This window comes from Engystomops pustulosus, chromosome 2, assembly GCF_040894005.1.
Source record: "Engystomops pustulosus chromosome 2, aEngPut4.maternal, whole genome shotgun sequence".
Classification (NCBI taxonomy): domain Eukaryota; kingdom Metazoa; phylum Chordata; class Amphibia; order Anura; family Leptodactylidae; genus Engystomops; species Engystomops pustulosus.
Window position 1 is genome coordinate 44,661,633 of NC_092412.1, and position 25,647 is coordinate 44,687,279.

Consider the following 25,647-nt stretch of genomic DNA (forward strand, 5'->3'; position numbering starts at 1 on the left):
GGGAATCTGTGACCAAGATAACCTACCTGAACTGCTATCTTATATAGGGTTATGCCAACACATACCACATATACCTTTGTTTTTATGAAGTGCTTTAGTGGGTGTTAGCAGAGCACCTCAGGGATCTGGTTCCCGCCCTGCACCTCCTCTCATCCTTCCCCTTCAGATACATGACTCCTAGATGATAGGGGAGGTGGAGCTGGTGTCCCGACGTGCTCTATCAAAACACTTTAGCCTAATTTTTGCAAGGCAGGAGCAGTTGGACAATTAAAGTACATCTACCATATGGTTTTATGCATTACGAACCGAACATACCTTGAGAATGCTGTAGCTACACTGATGCAGACACATATCTCATCTAACCCCTGAACTGAGTGGTTTTACTGAAAAAACAATTATAGAATTATGATAATGAGGCTCTTTTGCCTCCTGTGGCTGACCCGGTGCTTCTCCTCACCCTAATAATGCCCTGATCCAGCCTTGTCCTGTGCAGCATAAGCCGAGAATACGTCATCACTGTGTTGTTGCTGACAGGCAGAAATAATCAATCGCTGCACTATCTGCTAAATATGAGTCATCCAATTCAGGTTGATTAGTCCTGTCTGGACAGTTCCGGATGCTCTGTGTGTAATGTGTTTATGTAGGCACTCAGCTTTCCCAAGGTCCTGAATTTTCAGAGATTCAGGGATTAAACAAGATATGCTTCTGCATCAGTGTAGATACAGCATTCTCAAGTTATGTTTGCTTGACAATGCATAAAAACAAATGGTAGATATCCTTTAAAATGTTTCATGGTGAATATCCAAGCACACTTGCTTATGTACAGCACCTTCTAGGGCAGGGGTCAGGAACCTTTTTGGCTGAGAGAGCCATGAACGCCACATATTTTAAAATGTTATTCCATAAGAGCCGTACAATATGCACATGACCCAAGTAGATAGCTGGTCCCAGTGTCACAGGTGCCCCTGCGATCTACGTCTTGATCCTGTACCTCACCCTTGGCTGCCACCGTGGAGAAGTGGTGCCTCTGGAATGACCTGGTGGTACCATGCTGCAGCAAGACCATCCTGCTTTGCGGCGCGCTCTGGTGAAGACCGGGTGCCACTTAGATTCCGGTCCTAGGTGTCTGCTTACATCATCATCATTCGTGGTGGTCCAGGGGGTACACTACTCCAAATCTTGACACCCACCACATGCCTCCCAGTAGATGGGTAGCCACAGCACATGACCGCCAGTAGACCTGGGTCGTACAAAGGACATAGGCAGAGGTAACATCGCTGCCTGTGTCCAGTGATCAGTCTAAAGATCTGTCTGAGAGCCAGATGCAGCCAACAAAAGAGCCATATCTGGCTCCCGAGCCGTAGGTTCCCTACCCCTGGTCTAGGGGATCATTTTACCCAGTACCTATGCAGTACTTCCCCCTTAAATAGGAAGAAAGTGGAAATTTGTTCAAAATGTCATAAAAAGGTGTGAATGAGGGGAAAAAGACACTATTTTGATCTTTGTTGTTAGCTCCCCTCTTTACACTGATATAAGTCACATAACAGATTGTGACCTTTTGTGTATAAGACATATAAGATGTATAGAAGAACACATTCACTATGTATGTTACACAAAAAAATCAAGTATTAACATACTACTTTACCTTGGAATACACATTCACAAATGGTTGATTACATTTAGATTTGGCCCCTACGGACAGGCACTTGGCTAGCTGCATTATGCTTCTACATAGTCACCATCTGTTCCGTGTTTTTCGTTTGAGGTATTTACTCATACACTAATTTACACTTTAAGATCCTATGCTATGATATCTAGACCATTTATTTCTTATACTGGAAAGATAAGGGGCTGCTAATGATGTTAGTACAGGCCTAGGTATATGGGATTTGTGTGGCACTGTACAATAGGGCCTAATGACCAATTTGGAAACTATTTTATGCTTTTTTGGAATGTTACGCATCAGTTCGCCATGTAACCATTGTGTGTTGTTGCATCCTATTTGTCATTACATTGAGCCTCTTTACAGAAGTCTGCGCCTGATTTTTTATACTATTGCACCTATATGGGTGCAAATAATTGTGCAATAACACGCCAGGCCTGACTATGCTTAAGAAAAGCAATGGTACGATTTGCACGACAAATTGCACCTTTTTTCAAATTTGCACCTAATAAGGCCCAAAAAAAACCCTGCATTTAACAAAGAGCTAAAATAACAAAGGCAAATTAGGTACAAAAAATAGACTCACAACAGGCGCAAAATGAGTGCAGAGAAGGGGAGAAATAAGATAAATGATCCCCATTGAGCGGATCCCCAAATTGGCACCAATAAACTGGTATTTCACAAAAACATACGAGTTGTGATGGAAGAGACCAGAATCATGTATTATATACTTTGCATCACATCAATATATTAACCACAACACAGTCATCCCATCCCACATAGACAACTTTTTGTTACCATCGTGGAGACCCATCCCTTTTCATTTCATAGTGGAAGATGACCACAACATATTTAGTCTCTCTGAATCTTGTCTCCAGAATGGTCCCAAATCTTACTTCCCCAGAATAGTATCCTTCTAAATTAAATGTTCTTATCTCTGCTATCTCCTCTTATTTTTGTATCCTAACATGGTCCTTTTTTTCCAATTTCCCTTCACCACTATCATTTACTGTTAGCGACCATTTTATTAATTAAAATCCAAACAAATGAGCACTGACCGAAAATTTCCCCAAGCTCCCATTTTGTGCAATGGATTACATAAATCCTTCCCTTTTGTGGTCTAGTTCCTGGAACTATACAAGCAAAATTGGGACGCTGCTATGTAAGTCTTGTGGAGTGCAGTCTCTACCTGTTCCCTCCAGACCTGAATCTATATTGGACTATGAACAATTTATAATGTGAGGATAGCACTTTATCCAATATTAGATGATTTTGTTGCACCCATGCAGGGCATGTATAAGTACCTTATTGGCCACAAGTTCTTCTCTTTATCTCTATCAGGTTTTCACCATTTCCAAAAAAAAGTGCTGAGGCAATGGTGGTGAAAAATTATCTGTCAAATTAAATACCATTTATGCGAGAAAACTGCTGTGAAAGCTCTTAATAATTGACCTCAGCACCCTACAAAAGTCAACTGGTGGTTGAGAAATCATGCTCCTAATTCATGCCGAGATCATGCTCCTAATTCATGCCGAGGCCTAAACTTTCTCATAAAACACTAGGGGAACCCTGCACCAGGGGGTTATCAAGATTGGAATAGAAAAGATGATCCTGAAATTTTACTCCAGTTTCAATGTCAAAAGCCAAATTTTCAATGCTAAAATGTACAAAAAAAACTTTATTAACAAATGCATGTTCAGTTGACATCTTCTGTACCATACAATGATTTTCTCATCTGACCTAGGTATGGTGTTAACCCAATAAAAACAAAGTTATTCCCACCACATCCCACATCATTGGAAAGTCAGGACTACCCAAACTCCTTTACGTGTTGAGATTATGTTCGTCTAATGTGTCCGGTCACAGAAAACCTTTCACTGCATCACTGCATAAGTCAAACGTATGGACAGTTTCTTTTCACAAACCTATAGACTGTTTCCAGCAGCAGAGCTATTAGTGTACAATAATAAGAATGACATTCGGGACATGAGAAAGAAAAGTAAAGCAATGAAGAAACGACCATAATTTATTGGTTGCCAAACACTAATTGTAGGAAAAGAGATTTTTGAATGTCACTGTCTAATTATTTAGTAATTACTGCCTTGAATTATACTCCTATCATCCGTCTCAATGGTAATTGTACTAAAATAAACTCATCATTTCTGGGAGGAAAAACAATGGAAAGGGAATTCTTTTCTTACACTATAATTATTTGGTTGCCAGCCCATGAGTATATGTATGTATATAGTGAAAAATGGTGTCACACACTGAATTATTATGGAAGGGTGGTGGAATGTTTTTTTTCAATAAAAAACATTTCCATTCTCCTTCATAACCCAAAAGCAAATACTTAAAAGCTTTCCTGTGTCAGGAACTATCAGATAAATGTATATTGTATGATGAGATACATAGGCTTTTAATAAAGGGTTTAAATGGGAGTTTTATTCCATTCTACTTTTTCTAAAAAAAAAAAAGACAAACTTTTTAAAAATGTCTATTGATTTAGTGGCAAAAGGTCCCAAAACATAATGTTCATGTACCGGCAAGTCTTCTCTTACAGTGTCAGGATCTCTTTTCACATAAGGCTTCAGTGAAAGCAGCATATTGTTAAAGAGAGCCTATGTTTTTGTACTGGCTAATGCACAAAGTGCTTTTGTCATGAGAAAGACACATTCAAAGAGAAAATAACAAGTAAAACTGTTGAGTACTAAAAGCTCCCATTACACAGCTCCGAGATCCAGACTTGCGTCTATATACTGTGTCTGGCATCTAACTGAAAAGGACATGTTGGGGCGTATGGGGGGACACCTTATGAATGGCTTTAAAGAAGATCTTCCACCGGGATGAAGCATTGTAAACCAAGTACACTGACATACTGGTGTGTGCCCCCTCTGACAGGATCTGCTCTTCTTTTAGATTCTTATTCCTTGATTTTTGTTTTTAAAAAAAAAAGGCATTTAGAATTATCCAAATGAGCCTGAGGGGTTCCAGGGTCCAAAGGTTTTAACCCCTTAACGCTGAAGCCACTTTTCACCTTCCTGACACGGCCCATTTTTTCAAATCTGCCCTGTGTCACTATAAGTGGTTATAACTTCGGAACGCTTTAACATATCCAAGTGATTTTAAAATTGTTTTCTCGTGACACATCGTACTTCAGGTTATTTGAAAAATTTTGGTGGTATGTTTTGCATTTATTTATGAGAAAATCAGATATTTGGTGAAAATTTGGAAAAATTTTTGATTTTTGAACTTCAAAATGTTCTTTTTCCATACATAGTCATAACCGCAAAAAAACTTAATAACTAACATTCACTAAATGTCTAATTTATGTGGACATGGTTTTTTATGCATACTCTTATTTTTGTAAGCTGTTATGGGGCTTTGAACATTAGGTGCGTTTTTTCACATTTTCATAAAAAACGCAAAATCCTGCTATTGAGGGACCTGCTCAGGTTTCAAATCACTTTGAGAGACCTAAATAAAAGTAAACCCCATAAATTACCCCATTATAGAAACTACGCCCCTCAACGTACGTGAAACAACTTTTATGAAGTTTGTTAACCCTTTAATTGTTTTACAGGGATTAAAACAAAATCGGATGCAATTTTGAAAGTAAAATTTTTTTGGCTAAATTAATATGTTTTTCAAAAAATGTACAAATTCTCAGTGGATAAAATACCAAAACGCTCCACAAAATTTGATACCCAATCTCTTCTGTGTATAATAATACCCCATATGTGGTGGTAACCTGCTGTATGGGCACACGCCAGGGCATCGAAGGGAAGCTGCGCCATTCAGAGCAGATTATGCATTGTCAATTTTTATTGGCTATACAATCTTTATTTTTTTGGCAATTTGGACATATAAGGGCTTATTTTCTGCGACATGAGATGCACTTTACAAATACTTCATTTTAGTGGGTCATTAGCTTATTGATGAGATTTTATTAACTCTTGAATGTATGGGTGAAAAGAAAATTGTCAATTTTGGTTTACTTTCTTTTCGTATTTTTTGGGGGTCGTACACCATACACTAAAAATATTATATTATCTTCATTCTATAGGTCACTACGATTACGGTGATACCTCATTTATATAGTTTTTCATTTATTTTTACAATTTTACTGGATAAAAACTAATATAGAGGAAATCTCATTTGTTTTTGCATCGCCATCTTTTCGGAGACGTAACTTTAATATTTTTTGGTTGACAGAGCTAGTTTAGGGCTTATTTTTTACGTGTTGAGTTGTTCTTTTCAGTGGTACCATTTTTGCGCACATAACTTTTTTTGATCACTTTTTAGAACATTTTTGTGTAGAGATTTTATGAAAAATGTAAATTTTTGGCGTGTTTTTCGGGTTTTGTTTTTACGGCGTTCACCGAGCGGGTCCAATAATGTTTCTGAGTTATTGTACGGATTGTTACGGACGCGGCGATACCAAATATGTGGGGGTTTTTGGCGATTTTGTGTTTTTTTCACTTTATTGCATGTGTATAGGGAATATTTGTGTTTAGGGGACTCTAACTTTATTTAATTAATTATTTTTATTAAAAAATTATTTTATGTAGTGTTTTTAACATTTTTATTAACTTTTACAGGTTAGCTTGAACAAGTGATCCACTGATCACTTGTTCAAGCTCTTCTTCACATTACACAGTGTAATACAGATGTATTACACTGTGTAATCTAACACTGCGCATGCTAAGTGTGTTACAGCCGGGTCCTGTCAGAAGGCAGGACCCGGCTCCCGGCAGGAGGATCGCGCAGCCCCGGGCACCGGCAGTCCCGGGGCTGCGATCGGAGCAGCGGACCCCCCCGGTAAGCGCCGCGGGGGGGTCCGATTCTTCTGAAATGCCCCTTGCACGCCGCGGTCAGCGCGACCGCGGCGTGTCAGGGGTTAACACCCGCTATCGGAGAAATCTCCGATCGCGGGTGTTAGAGGCAGGTGTCGGCTATAATATATAGCTGACACCTGCAGCTTCTGGCGCCGGCTCCGTTCAGGAGCCGGTGCCAGAAGCATGACGTAATAGTACTGCATTTTGCGGGAACGCACCTCCCGCGATGCAGTACTATTACGTCAAATGTCTGGAAGGGGTTAATGGAGTCTGGAGCCCTCAGACTAATTGCATAATTATTAAAGCCTTTTATTCTTAAAAAAACAAGGGCATGATAAGCTCAAAGATGAGCAAATCCTGCCAAAGGGAGAACACACCAGTATGTCAGTGTGCTTGGTTTACAATCCTTCATCCTGGTGGTAATGTCCTTTAAACCAATCAATGCTCCGTTTATAGTGTGGCTATACTTTTGAACTAAACCGCATAAACACATAGTGTAGAGGATAATAAAAAAACTTTATTTATACTTTATGAAATAACACTGTTCCCGTCCCCGTCTTTTTCCCCTCCTTTCTTCCTTAATTAAGCATTTGTGTAAAATCATCAAGTGTCTAATGAATTATTGCTTTACATGCAGTCCATAGATAGTCTAATCCATTAGCTGATTTAATTAAAGGAGTTGGACACTATCACTAAACATTAGCAGGGTAAGTACAAGACCCTAACAGGGTCACCCATAAAGTCCTAACTCTGGAGTTTGTGTAATGCCACCAGGACTGTGACGTGTCAACAGAAGGATTCAGGACTTCCTGTGATGTCCCATGTCCTATTGCCTTCCGGGAATGGCGGGGGTAGTACAGCCATTACTGTATGCACCTCCCCCCCTCCATCATAACCACTGCCATCGCAGTTGTTGGTTGGGCGAAGGAAGTCCAGAGTCGTGCTTCCAGCAGGTCACGTGTCCTGCCTCTTTTGGCAGCTTTACACAAACTTTTCCATGGTACCCACTATATGGACAACCAAATTAGGGTATTGTACTTCCCTTGATAAAGTTTAGTGAAATTGGCAGGAATTATATTGAAAATATTTCTACTATTACCATTCAATTTGAAAATAATAAAAAATATGCTTCCAAGGTTGAGTTCCTCAGATTTGCTGGCAGCTAATATATATCCTTTTCATATAAATGCCATATGCACATTGCTTGTTTAGGATCAATATCCCTCCCCCAAGTTTATTCCAACCAGAGATCTTCTGTGTACTTCAGTACTTGTTTCAGCCTCAGGTAAAAGTAGTGTAGAGATAACCATGACTCAATATAAGACCTTATTCACACTTGCAAATGTAGGAGTGGATCCAAAACACAAAAGGTATGTAACCCTATTCATTAAAAACATTCCTTATATTTTTTATCCACATACGTCAGATGACCAGTTGTTCAAGTGAACATTATTTTGCCATACACTGTCATAAAGTGATATCTTACACATGTCTATGTGTCGCCACTTTGTGGTTGTGATATGAACTACAGCCTGGCAGGGGTTTTGTTACCATATTGCAATAGCCAATAGTCTTTTCCGCTGCTATGGTCATAGAGATCAGAGATAACAGAATAATACTCTTCAAATGCAGAATCTACTTAGATCAACGCATTTGTTGGATTAATTTCACTTTTATTGAAAGTGAAGACTCTACTGTATTCCAGATCAGACCTCTACATTGTATAATGTGCCCCAAATTCCCAGATCTTTCTGTAGATTCACCTTAAAGGAAATCTACCATCAAAATCAAGCTTGATAGATCCAGGCACCGTGACTGTGGTGATCTTATTATATTTGTTATCTATAGATTTCTTCTAACATAAACTTTTAAAACTATGCTAATGAACCTGAAGGGTTACTGGGGCGGTTCCCAGAGCCCCTCCATGCGGTAGCTTCACATGCTGTTATAGTGTGCAGGAACACTTTGAGTTCTGCAGTGAGATTACATCAGACAGGGGGTAGTGCTAAAGGAGCAGAGGGGGAGACAATAAAAAAGGATGTGAAGCTGCAGCACGGAGGGGCTCTGGGAACTGCCCCAGTAGCCCTTCAGCTTCACTAGAACAATTATTAAAGTCGATTTTAGAAGAAAGGAGGCCATAGATAACAAATATAAGAAGATTACCACAGTCACGGTCCCTGGATCTATGAGTAAGTGTCCCTGGTTTATCCATGCATGGTTTTCACAATAGATTGCATTTAAAGGAAACCTACCACTTCTGATGGTAGGTATTAGATGTAAACACCGGGCACCAGTTCAGGGTGAGCTGGTGCCGGAGCTTACCTTTGCTAGTGTTTTAAACCGCTGTATCGCGGTTTAAACACATTTTGATGACCAGACCCGAGGTAGCTTTGGCGCTGCGCGCGGCCGTGCGCGCGTGACGCCTCCGGCACTTCCTATGGAAGCTGCTTCGGTTCTGTTCATCAAAATGTGTTTAAACCGCGATATAGCGGTTTAAAACACTAGCAAAGGTAAGCTCCGGCACCAGCTCACCCTGTTTACAGCTAATACCTACCATTAGCAGTGGTAGGTTTCCTTTAAAGATGAATTCCATTATGTCATCCGATCAGAGATACAAGTGGGGACACCATATTAGTAAAGTCTGTCATGTCCAACCACCGCTGAGTGAAGAACAAAATGTCTCTTCAGATGCAGTCAGTGATTGTGCCAGGCTCCCCAAGCAGTCCTCAATGTCATTGATTGCTCCATAGAGGTCTTTAGTTCAGGACACATGCGATGGGATCATAAATTTCACAATCTGATCTTTCTAACAATAATATGACATATCGTAAGGCTACATTCGCACAAATTGTCATTTAAAGTCTCTAGGCAGCATGATATAGAGAAGAAGAAACTTAAGTGTCTTAGGTGGAACAAACTGTTCATAGTGGCTTCGCTGCTAACAACATGATACAGAGCAGGAGGAGCTGAGTAGATTGTACAGCGTCTTATGTTCATACAACCTGTTATACAGCAAGAGTAGCTGAGTAGAATGCACACAGTGTATGCTGAACGTTATAGAGCAGGAGTGGCTGAGCAGATTGTACATAGTGTAATATCCAGGGGCGGATTAAGAATGAATATGAATATTATAGCCCCTATGGGTCAGGAATGTTATAGAGCAGTGATGGCAAACCTTTTAGACACCGAGTGCCCAAACTACAACCAAAACTCACATATTTTTCGCAAAGTGGCAATGCGACAATTTAAGCAATAACTTATTACTACCTGCTCTGTCACAGGTTTAAATTGAAAAGGCACCCGAGGACACAATATAGTAGAAAGAAGGAGAAGAAGTTTGGATTATCATTGTAGCTTCCTTCTAGAGTCCTGGACTGCCAGAGACCTTGAGTCCTGTCTGGCGAATTCTGCGCTGATGTGATGGATAAGGTGCCCATAGAGAGGGGTCTGAGTGCCACCCCAGTGCCATAGGTTCGCCAACACTGTTATAGAGCAAGAGTGGCTGAGCAGATTGTTCATAGTGTAATATCCAGGGGCGGAGTAAGCCTGCCATCGGCCCTGGCCTGTATGAATATGATACCCCTACAGGTTGGGAATTCACCTTCTATGTATGGTGCTAGAATCAACATTCTTGGGGATTGGAGGATGTGTCCTTTCTGTCTGCTTTCAAACTGTTTCAGGACCTTTGTAAAAAGGCAAACATGAAATGGCTCTTGTGTACATGTGTATTGACAGCAGGAACATATATGGGGAATTAATGGGTGAAAGTTTTGGTGGGTGGTCTGGGTGGCCGTAGGCCCCCTAGATGACGTGGGCCCAGGGCTACCAGCCACACCGACTATATTATAATCGACTACTGATAACATCTGCATGCTGAATATCATAAAGCAAGAGGTGATAAACAGATCGTACACAATGTACTATATACAAGCAGCATGTTATAGAGCAGGAAGAGCTGAGCTGATTGTGCATGGTGTCTTAACTGCTAAATAATGTAATAGAGCAGGAGGAGCTAAGCAGATTGTACAGTGTCCTATATGCGGGCAGTATGTTATAGAGCAGAAGAAGCTGAGCAGATTTTACACAGTGTCCTATATGCAGGCAGCATTTTATATAGCATGTAGAGCTATGGAGATTATACATATACATATGCTAAACTCCTCATGCTATCTGCACATAGGACACTATGTCCAATGTGCTCAGCAAATCCTGCTCTATCACATGCTTCCTGTAGATAGGACACAATATACAATCTGCTCAGCTCCTCCTGCTCTATAACATGCTGACTGCGGATAAGACGGAATTATTTTTCTTTTTGGGTCCTAAGAGACGTAATGTTTCTGTTCCCAATATGAAGAGACGAGTATTATAACTATAATTTTCTAGGGCCCAGCAGCTTTACATTACACCTGGGATGAGAGATATTTTATTATGTTGTACCAAGAACGGATGGTTTTAACAAATTTTTAGATTTCAATTTCACTCGGATAGAAAAGATGTGCCAAATTATCATTAAATGGGATCAACTTTGCGATATCTTTTACTGTGATTTTACAAATTTCCTCTTATGGAAAGTTTAATAGAGACCTCCTTTAATAGGAGTCCAAAGTCCAAAACCAGAAAGCAATGGCTATAACTTACCGTATTATGATATATTTGTAAGATAGATATAGATATACACACTGCATACAGTCCCCCAGGCACAGCACATTTTTGATTGACAGGCGACAACAGGCGTGACAACAGGAAGCGAGGCAAAAGTGCACTGAATATTTTGGCAGCAATAATAGATAAGAAATGAAAAACTGTACCCTCTGTCTCCGCAGACTGCCCGGGCTGGTCGGTGATGGGCTTGGTGATTTCCCCGAGCGAGGAGTGGACAGCTGGCTCCCTGGGGTACCATTGACTAAGAGAAGAAAACGAAGGGAAGAAGTTAATTAAAAATGATCTAAAAATGATCTGTGACCTTGTCTGCACCGAATCTACCTATAATGTATCACTGTCAGCTCATTGCACTTTCCCTTATAAGAAACAACCATTTGTACGTCATTTCATTCATGACTGCAGCCCCTGCACAGCAACAGTGTAACGAAGAGAATACCAATCCACATACACAGCCGACGGTGCGTTACACTTGCATCAGGATGATTTATGTCCAGCAGGTACCAGCTCTACATCACAGAACCTCACAGAACCTCTAAACTCCATGGTACCATCACTAACCGGCTATAAAGAAGTGTTACTAAACCTCCAACACTGTGCTGCAGTCAGTATATCACCACCAATATCCACTGTATATATTACATTAGCAATGTACAGTAATAAGCAATAATTTTATCATTTATCTGTTATAAAGTTTTAAATTTTTTTTTATTATTAGTAAAATTTTTCTAGAATTTATAGTATATATATAGCATATATAGTATAATAACTATCTTTGTAAGTATACATATAAAGACACATATGTACAGTATATACACTTTTGCATGATATAAAAAACACCCTATTGCCTCAGATAATACATCCTATAATGCATCCTATTGCCTCATATAATACATGCTATAATGCATCCTATTGCCTCATATAATACATGCTATAATGCATCCTATTGTCTCAGATAATAAAAAAATAGAATACAGAAAATTTTTGAAAAGTAAAATTGAACTGAATGATACACAGCAATTGGTTGTTAAGGACTTATATTGTTACTGCATAATATACTGTATACACACAGCTGATATATACACACATACACAGCAGATGTATGCTAGAGACAGTAATACACATACATTAGCATAATAATAAAATCACTATTATACTTCAAACTCTAATAACCAGACATAGACGCAGCAGTTTCTTGTACTTTTAGAGAGTCAATTCAGAGGGACTTACCTTCTATAAGCTCTAACATGAGTAAGGTGTATGTGATTAGAAAGTTTGTATAAAAAAATAGAAATGGCTAAATGAATGGGAAGCCAACGCTGCTGTGTAGTTCCTGAAGCGGTAGCAGCGAGCAGTGGATAGGACACTGAGCTGCAGGATTCACAAGCAGATGCTTATAATGCGTAAGCCTGACGTCTTCCCAGCAGCAGTGGGAGGTGCAGGTGCAGTCTTAGGGCTACATCAAAAGTAGTGGTTAAGCCGAATATTGCTAACTAAAAGATTTGGAAAATAGCCCCCTTACCCCTGTCTCTAGCCTACTCACACCTTACCCCCTAAAGCTAGAGGGGTGAATCATTATGGGTCTCTTTACCCAGGACAAAATATCAAATGACTAATCTGGAAACTGAAAAAAACAATAATCCTTAATCTCCAGAGATGACTTGCGAATAAAATCAATAAAGTGCAGAGCTGCTCCTCACTGCTGTCACACACAACATGCCAGTCACAGAGGAGTTACATCATACATGCCATAGGGATATGCTGCTATCTATTGAAATGTACCAAAATTCATCTACTTGTCTATCTATCGATCAATTAGTTTCCCATCAATTACGATATGCATCTAACTTTTTAATACCTTTATCTGAACATTCATCCATGTATCAATTTATGTATCACCTGTCTAGGTGTTTATGCATTCATTCAATTATCCATGTAACTATCTATCCATCTATCTACCTCTATCTATCCCTCATCCATTATTCTATTTATGCATCAATATATCTATCTATCGTATATGTCTATTATCTATCTATCATGATATCCAGCTGCTTTTCTATTTATCTATATTTCTGTAATTATTCTATGAATGTAAATATTCATCTATCTATCTATCTATCTATCTATCTATCTATAGTCCAAAGCAGCACTGCAATCAACCATAAGCCTCTGTTGAAATGGGTGCCAGCCAACAAAGTGTGGTAAACTTCATAGACATACAGAAAACTTGACAAAGGCTTGCTTCAGTGTTGGAATGCCGAAACGCCACTATAGATTAAAACCACCTCTTATGTCACCTTGAAACACTACTGGAGTGCTGCCTTTTTTTTTTAGTTTTTTATCTATCTATCTACAAAAAGTAGAGTTCAAGTCCGCACAGCTTTGTGGAACCCCTAAGGAGGGGGGTGCAAAGCCCCCCAAGGTCCTGGCTTTGTCCTTACGCAGATACATATTGGAAAAAGCGAGCAGCACTCCAGGGGTAGAATTCAAAAGTTAATGATCTTTATTGAGGCAAGTGGCAACGTTTTCGGCTTGAAAAAGGTGTCCAACACCAAAACGTTGCCACTTGCCTCAATAAAGATCACCAACTTTTGAATTCTACCCCTGGAGTGCTGCTCGCTTTTTCCAATTTCTATCTATCTATCTATCTATCTATCTATCTATCTATCTATCTATCTATCTATCTCTATCAATAGAAAATATGGCAACACTGAAAGGATTGAGATGCATAAGGCAGGGGTGCTTTTATTTTATGTGTTTATGATGTTTTAGCTAGCAAAGAGGTGTGTGGAGGAGCCAAAATGTTCATTTATTTGTTGGATGAAACCTGCTTGGGCTGTGGGCTTGCACCTAAGTTACATGGTTTTATGTAGTACTTCTCTCTTTTTCATGTTTGTATCTGTCTATCTATCCAAAGAAGAGGCAGCACTGCAGAATATAGTGAAGCAAAAGGTGATCTTTTTATTCCACCATTTTCAAGCATGAAGAGAGAGTGCTGCCTATTTCCTGGATGTATACGGCCAATCCTCTAGTGCTGCTCTGGACTTTCCTTTTGTCTGTCTATCTATCTATCTATCTGTACAGCTATCATTCCTGTATCTGTCTTTATTTATATAATTGTTTTCAATTAGGGAAAAAACAGCACTCCGACAGGCAATTAATTAAGTAGAAAACAGTGATTCCTTTATATCCTGCTCCCCACACTTGCACACACATTACAAAAAACATGAGGTAAAGTGGCCAACCCCTTTAAGGTGATATTTTATTGTATGAGTGGCAATATTTCAGAGTTTCCACCGTTGTATAGCACACACCAAAATATTGCTGCCACTCGTGAAATAATGGGGGTCATTTACTAAGGGCCCGATGCGCGTTTTCCCGACGTGTTACCCGAATATTTCCGATTTGCGCCGATTGTACCTGAATTGCCCCGGGATTGTGGCGCACGCGATCGGATTGTGGCGCATCGGCGCCGGCATGTGCGCGACGGAAATCGGGGGGCGTGGCCGAACGAAAACCCGACGTATTCGGAAAAACCGCCGCATTTAAAAACCGAAAAAGTGTCGCTTGGGGAGCGCTTACCTTCACCTGGTCCGAGGTGGTGCATTCCGGCGCGATGAGATGACTTTCAGCGCAGCAGCGCTGCGGCGGAAGAACTACATTCATAAATCCCGGCCGGACCCGAATCCAGAGCAGAGAACGCGCCGCTGGATCGCGACTAGACCGGGTAAGTAAATGTGCCCCAATGTCTCACCTTCATTCTACATTGGACCTGGAGTGATGGCTTATTTCCTATTCCTCCTATGTATCTATTCTTCATTACACCTACATCTATCTACCCAGCCAAACATCTGATAACATAAGATTAATAACAATCTTTGGAACTGGGGAAATAACTTACAAGTACATTGTCAAGTAACAAAGAAATTAATAAGACGTTAAGAAGCAAGGAGAGCAGAGCATGCCCATAACACAATTAAAGGGATACTGACATCTCATGTTGCTAGAATATTGTATTATTTTGTGCACTCCACGGAACCTGAGAATATGCAGTAGCTATAATTCAGCTTTTCATCTCCTTCTGTAGAAAGATTGCTGAAAGATTGTAACAAGGATGCAAAACCTAACCCCTTGTTTTCCAGGATCAGTAAGGGGGTCTAAGATTAGACCCACATGTATCATAAAGTTATAGGAATATGAATACACCATGTCTATGGGACCTAATGAAGTGAATGGCAGTTGCGGTTTACATTATCCTGGCCTCCTCTGATTTGGCAATGCGGTCATTGAAGCCTCCACTGATATCTGTGATGAGAAGGTTTTATATCTAGATAAATCAGCATTTGGCATTTAATATAGCATTATCCGTAGAGATGTGGAGGCTTTGCTGAATGAAAATCTATGAGTGATCCAGCGTAGAGAAGCAAGTAATCCCATTTATATAGTGAAGATTAAAAAGTATGAAAAAAAAAGTATGGAAATCAATGACAGGTTGCTATAGGCAAATCCCATTACTCCACTTTTACTTAAAAGCCTTTGCATCAAGCACTGCCCTACTTCTACATGAAATGTAATGCACAGTTCAATATGCTCTGGCTTTCAGCTGCTTAAAGGAGAAATACCAAAATCATAGTGTGAGATCACATTCACTGTAAGATTTCCTACATTATACAGAAGATTGCTGTATTGGATATTTGTAGCCTTTCCAAAGGAGCTGCACTTGTCTTAGGAACCCTGGTACCTACAAATGTTTGTACCTGTGGACTGTTTGGTGTGGATGAGAGGGTCGTATCTGAGGTTATAAATCTATGCCCATTTATGTGTTGGATACGGTCATTATGTTGCCTGAATAATCATTTTTGTTGGGTGATATACATCTCTCGTACATGTGATGAAGATATCTTCATCTGGGGGGGCTTTTGCACACCGCTAAGATTGGTCTGACAAAGCTGACCCATGAGTCGGGCGGACTTCTTCTGCCAGGATGTGGGAGATGACCACCTCCTCTGCTGGACCACCTTAAGGTCATTTTCTATTTTCAGTCTAAGAAAACTTAGCGGCAATTGATATAATTAAATTAAATATAGGTTTTTTTCTATTTTGTGTCCAAAACTCTTTCGTGCATCTGGGAATTGGGGTGGGCTGGACATTAATTATTGTTCTACTGTACAAAATAGCATTGGCATAGTAGACCACTCAGAATCTAAATATAGATTCCTTCAACAGCCTAGACCACCACAGACCATCTGCCCATACCTCCAAAGGTATAAATATTGATTCATTCATCAGTCTAGAACAGTGATGGCAAACCTTTTAGAGACCAGATGCCCAAACTACAATCAAAACCCACTTATTTATTGCAAAGTGCCAACACAGCATTTTAAGCAGCACATCATTGCTACCTGCTGTATCACAAATTTCAATCGTATCGGCCTCTTGAGGACACCAATACAGTTGAAAGGAGGGCAAATTTGGACCACATTGTATATTCCCTCCAGGGTCCCTCTGTATAGGTAGAAACATGGGGCCAGCAGGATGACCTCCAAAGATATTCCTGCAGTCCCAAGCAGCCAAGGATATGTTGCTTTAAAATAGCTCTGAGAGCAGCATATCTTGAGTTGCCTGGGACTGCGGAAAGATTCTTTCAGTCCTGTCAGGCAAACTTTGCCCTGGGGTGATGGCCTGGGTGCCCACAGAGGACTCTGAGTGCCACCTATGGCACTTGTGCCATAGGTTCACCACCACTGGTCTAGAACAGCACAGGTATACTGACTCCTTTATCAAAATAGACCACCAGACACATAAATATTCACCCCTTCACCAGCGTAGACCACCAGAGATACTAGATATTACTAAGATATTGCTAAGTTATGCCTCGTTTTTCCTGTGAGCCAGTAGAGTTGGAAACTTCCTTTTAAGAATCATGTGCTATATAAGTGATGGCGAACCTATAGCAGGTGTACCAATGGTGACACTCAGAGCCCTCAGAGCACAGAGTTCACCATACAGGACTCAAGGCCTCTTGCAGTCCCAGGCAGGCCAGGACCCTACAAGGAAGCTATAATGATAATCCAAACGTCTTCTCCTTCATTCTACTGTATTGGTGTCCTCAGGTGCCTATACAAACCTGTGACAGAGAGGGGAGTAATAAGTTACTGCTTATGGTAAATTGACGCATTGGCACTTTGTGAAACATACGAGGGTTTCAGTTGTATTTTGGGCACTTGGTGTCTAAAAGGTTTGCCATCACTGTGCTGTATAATACATTCAGCCTTTTCTTGGAAGAAAATAGAAGAACATAAGAGAAAGGACTGTGAGCATCACTATAGTGACCAATCACTCTCCAACTCTCTAATTACAAAAGTAATGACAGCCATCATTATCGCCTTCGGAGACATGTAAGAAATTAGCATCATTACATGAAAATTACTTAATTATGATAACAGTCCAGGCTGCTATTGAAATAAGATACAACAAACCTGCAAATATTCCCATCTCCCATGCAGGCAGTCTCCTTCTCTAACAATCAATATGCCTGTACTGTAATGCGGCCACAGGCTTTGATGTCACAGCACATGAATAATGTACACAATGATGTAACAATACAGAAGACAAATGCATCCTGCAACGTCTCGCCTGCCATGCTCAGGGTCGTGAGTTCAAATCCCGTCAGTGATCCACAGGGGACGGAGGGGTAGGAAATGAAGCTCAATTTTACCAGTCACACCTTATAACACCAGAGCCCCAAAATATCACCCACTGATCTTACAACAAAACAGGAATGTCTAGTATAACAAAAACAGTGCACATAATATCAAAGCACATGAATAATGTTCATAGATATATCACAGTACACTTTATAAAGATAAAAAAAAAACATGGCAAGGCAAAGTGATGCTTCTGTAAAGGGTTAATAGACAGTATGGGACCAATAAGAAATCCCCAACACCAAAATCCCAACTCAAGTTCGTCAGCATTACATCTGGGGCCTCCATAGCTGTAGGGATAAAAAGTCTGGGTACTTCATAACCCTGGGCCCTATTTGCAAAATCTTATTCATTTGGTATACACATTTTCTGCACTATATTTGCCCTAAAAACATGTCTGCAACTTGAAGCTGCAGGACTCTAAAGCAAAATCTTTACTAGTGCCCCTAACTATGTCACTATCTACCTCATAAAGGGACGGCTAAGGTGTGACCACAACCTCTGCACCCAATCATATTACAGTCCTGTTTACACAAAAAAAATTTTTATATTTTGTTCACCATGGAGGATGTTAGGAAACATTTAGGAGTTCATTTATAAGCTGACCAAAGCCATTACCAGGTCCAATAACAAGATGCTCAAGGAACAGTGAGTCCATGGTGATTCACAGTAAACAGGATAAGCTTAACCAGCAATAAGACAAGTCAACAAAGTTCTGAAAGGTTTTGTCTTTGGATGCCTGAACCTTTAATATTGATATCTGAGAAGAATGGATTTGAGGTCTTCAGCATGGCCAATAAAATTGTTAGGAAGAAATAGAAATGGTAGAAATAATTACTGAGTAATATTTCTGTCATAGGAGATACAACAAGCTCCAGAAAGGTCATCCTATTCGGTTCAGAGCGCACAATCACATCCTGACCACAACACCAAAATGTCAGGCAATAAGAATTGTGCGTCAGGTAGAAAGTAGAACCTCTAAAAAATCCACCAGCTGGGGCTTAAAACGAATGTTTATCCAGCATACAAATTAAATGTTACTGGATTATGTTAGAGATGACTCATGAGTTTGTGATGAGGCATTTACAAAGAGTATGTCAAGTCTCATGCCAAGACTTCTGAAACTTTCCAATATAAATTGTGATTCTGGTAAGTCATCCATGACCAATAGTCTATAAAAGTCTATGGTGAAACCTAAAACGGCCATGCAAATCAGATGTGTATCGAGCACGCTGATTCCAACGGGTTTGGCCAAACTACTAATGTGTTTAGAAGCCTACGATGTTGCTGAACATTCAGTTTCCCTTTCCTTGCATATGGGGGATGGCTGAGATAGCTGTAAACCAAAACAAAGTTCAACCTTAAGTTTCCTCTAATGGAGAGGTCCTCCGAAATAAGAAGACCACTTATGGGCAGTTATTCCAAAACAGTATTATAAAAATGATATTGAATGGTCGCCCAAACAAGGACAATTGCAGGACAACTTCATAGTTGCCAAATGTTGGTGAGTCTCAGAACTACCGTATGTAGAATGGCTGAATTTATTGGTCACAGTTTTTGGAAAATGTGGAAACATTTAAAAATGATCTACAGACCCCAGTATAACATTACAATAACCCCATCTCTAGTTTGGCAACATCACTTACTTAATTGCTTATTTTAACGTCCTTCTAGGGTGAGTAGGCTAACTTTTTGACAATTTTGACAATAACTATAACCAATCGTAAATCCAGGCTGTTCGCACAGTTCTGTACACAATTTCTTTTTCATTACTTCTGCCATTCTTATGGATGTTGGGATCTTTGATAATTGCTTTTTTTCTCATTGCTATACTCAAAGTTTGAAAATAATTTCCCCTTCCTTCAAATGGGTTTCTTCTTTAAACAGGAACATCATTGAAAAGGAATAGGTTGATATATTTTATAAGCAAACAAGTGCAGCACCAAACTGAGGATTAGGTGGTCCTCTACTTAAGGACACCTGACTTACAGACGACCCCTAGTTAGAGAAGGACCCCTCTGCCAACTGTGACCTCTGGTGAAGCTTTCTGGAAGCTTTACTTTACTTCCTGGCAGCAATAATCAGCTGTAAGGTGTCTGTAATGAAGTTTTATTGATAAGCCTTGGTCCCATTACAGCAAAAAATTTTGAAACTCCAATTGTCACTGGGGCAAACATTTTTTTTTTGCCTGAAGCTACAATGATAAAATATACAGTTCTGACATACATACACATTCAACTTCAGAACAAACCTATGGAACCTATCTATCTTGTATGTAACCCGGGGACTGCCTGTACTGTACTCCGGGGACAAGTCTAGTGTCACCATTATGAGTGGCCGGGGCATGAGAAGAGTCAGCAGACAGTTTTGTTGTGGTAGAATTTAATACTTTACAAGCAGATTTCATCTTCAGGCTTCGTTGACTCTGCTTTAATAAAATGTGATTGACACTCTGAATCATGTGTTATATATTGACTCAGGCTTCTACTGCTGCTTTGTTTTTAACATTAAATTAATAATTTTTTTAAAAATGTGTCATGAATCCAATTTTCATCAATTCCTCAGTTCTCCTGGGTAGATCATTTTTCTTCAAAACAGGTGGTGCTTTACCAGTACCGAATATCCAATATAAACTTTGCACATTAAAAGTGATCTCACAATTTATGACCTACAGTATAAGGCTATATTCACACTGCCGTTGCCCGCCCATACCGTACCGTAGCGGGCAACGGCAGTGTACGGGGAGAGGAGGAGGTGAGCGCAGCTCACCCCCGCCCCTCTCCATAGCAACATATGGCGCACGGCGCCGTATTACGGGAAAAGATAGGACATGTCCTATCTTTTTCCCGGGTACGGAACGGTACGGTGCCGCACGTGTGCGGCACCGTACCGCTCCCGTAGGGTGCCGTGCGCCCATAGGAGTGTATGGGGGACGTATATCGGCCGTATATACGGCGGCCGTATATACGTCCCCCATACGTTCGTGTGAATATAGCCTAAGTGATAATAGTCTGATCACTCCACATCCATGATGGCGACTACCCAGTTATAGTATGAGGCCAGATATGTTATTATCTCCATTAACACATACAGAAGATGCTTATATTTATCAGGGCAAAAGTTTTCTAGTTGCTCATGACAACAAATTAGAGATCAGATTTCATTTTCACTCAGGTATTTCTAAAATAAAAACTGAGCTCTGATTGGTTACCATTAGCAGTCAGAACTGTTTTATCTCAAACACTCCTCATACATCTCCCCCAATGTGTCTATTCAGTCATTTATTTATTCTCTAGCTCTGGGGATTATTTGCATATATATTCAGTGATATAGATGGTAAATTAGTATGGAAGATCATACTGTATGTTAATAATCCCATATGCTTTACTCCCACCTTCACCAGAGCAGATGAAGTCCAGAGATGAACTGTACCTTCATCCATATGGATACAATCCCAATATGAACTGTGTGGATGTGTCAGCACTATATGTTCTAGTGCTGTCACTCAGAAGTTATTCATGTCACATACAGTCCTAGATTTCTTTTCATAAATGTGTCCTCAAAATCATCTTTATTGAAGGAATAAAATTCTGCTTTACAGTAAATATCAACATATCAACAGGACTAGATGAAGAGGAGAGCCACTGTATAAGTGTATGCGTGCCATTCACTCCATCATAGGATATATATATATATATATATATATATATATATATATATATATATATATATATATATATATATATACTCCTATTAAGCAATAGCTTTTATAAACCACCTATTCAGCTGAGTGTGCATGCAAACTGGATAGGGAGAGGGGAGGGAGGCATTGTCAGCCACCTATGGCTGTGTCTTTTCTTCCCTGGAAATCAACCATTTGAAAAAAAAACGAAAAACTTTAAAATAATCACCTCCGCTCATCTTGATGTTGATCCTAGCGCTGTCCTTTGCTAAGCTTGACACGCCAGCATCAACTAGAAAAGAAACTTATAATTAGTATACCGGAGTGCGGGGACAAGGTGTCCGGCGCTCCAGGCTGCTAATTATGCATGCCCCTGCACCTCCCTCTCGCATGCTAGGAGAGGGAGTTGACGCCACGCGAGGGACGAGAATTCACGCCTCTCGCATTACATCACTTCCCTCTCCCAAGCGATCCAGGACTGTAAAGGGGTCGGCCCCAAATAAAGTTTACCAAGGTAAGTACGATTCCTTAATACAGTAATGCATATTGTACTTACCCTAGTAACCTTTCCCCTTCTTTCAGAAAGAGCTGGGGGTACCCATGACCCACCAACATCTGCTTTCGGCTTCCAATGATTTGATGTTAAGATTGGGTAACACAAAAGACAGGGGATAGTGTGCCCTGAGCTTGCCAGAACCCCTGTCCCTTCCTATAGCCCCCCCGCGCTAAACCGTGGGGCGACTACTTGAAGACTCGAAATACACTGATAAGTGTGGGAAGGGAAACACAAACAGACTGACAAACATAAAACACAAAAGAATGGTTAACTAGCCGGAGTCACAACGAGAGGGTACGTCAATAGCAAAATCAGTAGGCAAAGAGTCAATGTCAAAAACGAGCCGAGGTCAACAACGATACAGATACAGATACAGAGCAAGTCAACCTAATGCTGAGCGAGTGGAGAAGGGATTTCAAACACTGGCACAGGTGACTAATGAAGCTGCAATTTATGCAGCCGGAACCCCACCTCCAGAACCTGATAGGAGCTGGACAGCTTCTGGGAATTAACCCCTCATGGTACAGAACAATCAGGCACCAAGCAGAGGTAGAACAAGTCCCAGCAGTTCCGAACACAACTCCTAGACAGCGCGAGATCTTAGCAGCCGCTGCCCGGGACGAGAGGTGGAGTTTGCGCGGATACGCGCCGGGGTTCGGAGAACGCTGCTGGTACCACCAGAAGAACCAGAAGTCCCAGCACTTTCCCTAGCGAACCTGACATTTGAGTAAGCTGCCGATGGGTCAGGAGGCTGTGTGCTCATTGCTATATGCCAAGGAAAGCCACAAGCCCCCTCCAAACAATGATATGGTAGTGGTGTTTATAGAGGGGGTTGCATTCAGTGAAAAAAAACATGGTCCCTGACCCAATGAAACTCCAAAGAATGTCACATGAGCTGTGGCTGCGCTGGACAGAAGGGGAAAGTTTACCAGGTTAAGTACAATATGGGTGACCCTAATAGGGCACTATACTTACCCTTCAAAATTATTTGTGATCAACCCCTTCAATACAGTTGGCACAGGTTCGGCAACATGGGTCCACGTGATCTACCAGCGCATGTGCAGGGTGCTTTGCGAAGCCAGAAAAAGTCATTCAGTATTAGAACATGTGCAGTGAAGTGATGTGTAATTGCCCTGGGATTTTCCAGGAGCACCGTGCATACACCATTTAAATTAATGTGGCCACATACTACCCGTACTTAAACGGTATGGTATGGATAGCACGCGGCCGCATTAAAACTGTCGCCTGAAAGAGGCATAGACCCGGTCAGAGATCGCATTGAGATGCACATAGAGGCAGTTTTACCCCTTGAAAATACCTTGATGCGTATAAATCCGCATCTCAAATCTCTCTGTCTGGGCGGGGAGCTGCAGCCTCTACATGTCACTGCTGTAGCTCCCGGCCCGATAGAAGATTATGTGACCTGCGGTCAGCTACTCAGTATAGGCTCCCGTCACATGACCCAAAGCAGAGTAGACAGGCGGGAGGCAGCCTGCACTTGGAGGATAGAGGCATTGGCACTTGGCAGCATTGAGCTGAGGGAAAAGTCTTCCGTCTTTGTGCTGCTTTCTATGTTACTGTAGCAGCTCCTCCCCCACCTGTGTATCTGCTAAACCCTGCTACAGTAGTCGGGACAGCAGGGGGAGGGGCAGGGAAGCACATGTGAGCCAGAACCAGCTACTACTCAGCCCCGCAGTCAGCGCCCTGATCTTCGTCAGAAACACTGTGACAAGCATGTATGTTTCTGGCGGTTATGTGTTTTTGTGTAGTGTGCTGTGTGTGTATGTAAGTGTGATGTCTGATCTATATGTGAACATTGTGTGCATGTTTATTTACATATTTAATGTATGAATGTAGTGTGTGTCAGTGTCTTTGCTTGTACAGTACTATGGTTTATAACACCCATCGCCCTGCACTCTACAATGCCCCGCCTTGCCCCCTTGCACTGTATATTGCCCATCCTCCCTCACTGTATATTGCCCACCCCCCCTCACTGTATAACGCCCATCTCCCGCACTGTAAAACGCCCATCTCCCGCACTGTAAAACGCCCATCCCCCCGCACTGTATAATGCCCATCTCCCGCACTGTAAAACGCCCATCCCCCCGCACTGTATAACGCCCATCTCCCGCACTGTATAATGCCCATCCCCCCGCACTGTAAAACGCCCATCCCCCCGCACTGTATAATGCCCATCCCCCCGCACTGTATAACGCCCACCCCCTCACACTGTATAATGCCCCTGTGCGCTGTATAACTACCGTCCCGCACTGTATAATGCCCATCCCCCTTGCACTGTATATTGCCCAACCCCCCTCACTGCATAACACCCCCCCCGCACTGCATAACACCCATCCCCCCGCACTGTATAATGCCCCATCCCACCGCACTGTATAACGCCCATCCCACCGCACTGTATAACGTCCATCCCCACACTGTATAACGTCCACCCCCACACTGTATAACGCCCATTCCCCCCGCACTGTATAACCACCCACCCCACTGTATAACGCCCATCCCACCGCACTGTATAATGCCCATCCCCCTTGCACTGTATAATGCCCATCCCCTTGCACCATATAACTCCCTACACTATATAATGCCCATCCCCCGCACTGCATAATGCCCCCACCTCACACTGTATTACTATTATGGGAAATCTAATACTCCTCATTGGCGCATTAAACTCCTTAAAAATGGTAAGAGTAGTTTTGCTCTTCAGGAAAAAAATGTAGTACGACCTCTGGACCCAGTATTCGACACAGAGTCAAATACCACCATGTAAACTAGCCCAATGATTACCTTCAGACCTTAAAAGAACAGTCTACAGTGACTTCTTTGGGTGGAATATCTCTTTAACTTGAATATGCATTATTATAGGAAGCTCACCTATGGTATCTGAAGCTGTTTGACATAGTCCTTACAATAAAAGCATAACTTGAGGTGTTACTTTGAAGTGCAGAATATAATTGCATTTAAGAACATTTTTTATGTTAGCCATGCTTCAATGAAAAGAAAATTACCTTTCTGTAACTCAGTAAGACCTGAGGCCCATTTGTTTAAAGTGGATATTATTATAATTCATAAGCTTTAAACTATCATAATGGATGATTTTTTGAGCATAATAATATATAGAGTATGAACAGAACTATTGAAGACAGGGACGTTACTTCAGTGGTAGCAGCCATAGCAGCTGTTATGGGGCCCATAGTGACAGGGGGCCCAGGCATCTGATCTGAGATCATAAAGAATGGAAGAAGTGCACCATTATATACATATCATGCAGCACATTGTACAGTATATACACCTCTTCCACAGTATACAGCATGATTCGGCATCTCATTGGGGAAGAGTGAGGGGACAGCAGAATGACAGGACTAGGGATCTCTCATTTCTGAATCCTGCTTTGTACTTTCTCCTTGTGGTCAGTAGCTACTGGGACAGATCTGTGTAAGTGTATAAATGTATATATATCAGTGTATAAATGTGTGCATATAAGTGTATAAATGTACGTATGTGTGTGTGTAAATGTAAAATATACA

At 41.1% G+C, this 25,647-nt stretch overlaps 1 protein-coding gene across 7 annotated transcripts in view; it reads right to left on the minus strand.

Annotated features, from left to right (window-relative positions):
• The window catches only part of DCLK1 (doublecortin like kinase 1), a 212,467-nt gene that overhangs the window by 73,323 nt on the left and 113,497 nt on the right, over window positions 1-25,647 (minus strand). For 5 of the 7 annotated variants that reach the window (XM_072134414.1, XM_072134413.1, XM_072134418.1 and 2 more), the window contains exon 6: window positions 11,310-11,404. In XM_072134414.1, the coding sequence (XP_071990515.1) occupies window positions 11,310-11,404 (95 nt within the window). Of the gene's footprint in view, window positions 1-11,309; window positions 11,405-12,390; window positions 12,551-25,647 lie in introns of those variants that run through there. The other 2 variants (XM_072134419.1, XM_072134420.1) reach the window with 1 other exon arrangement.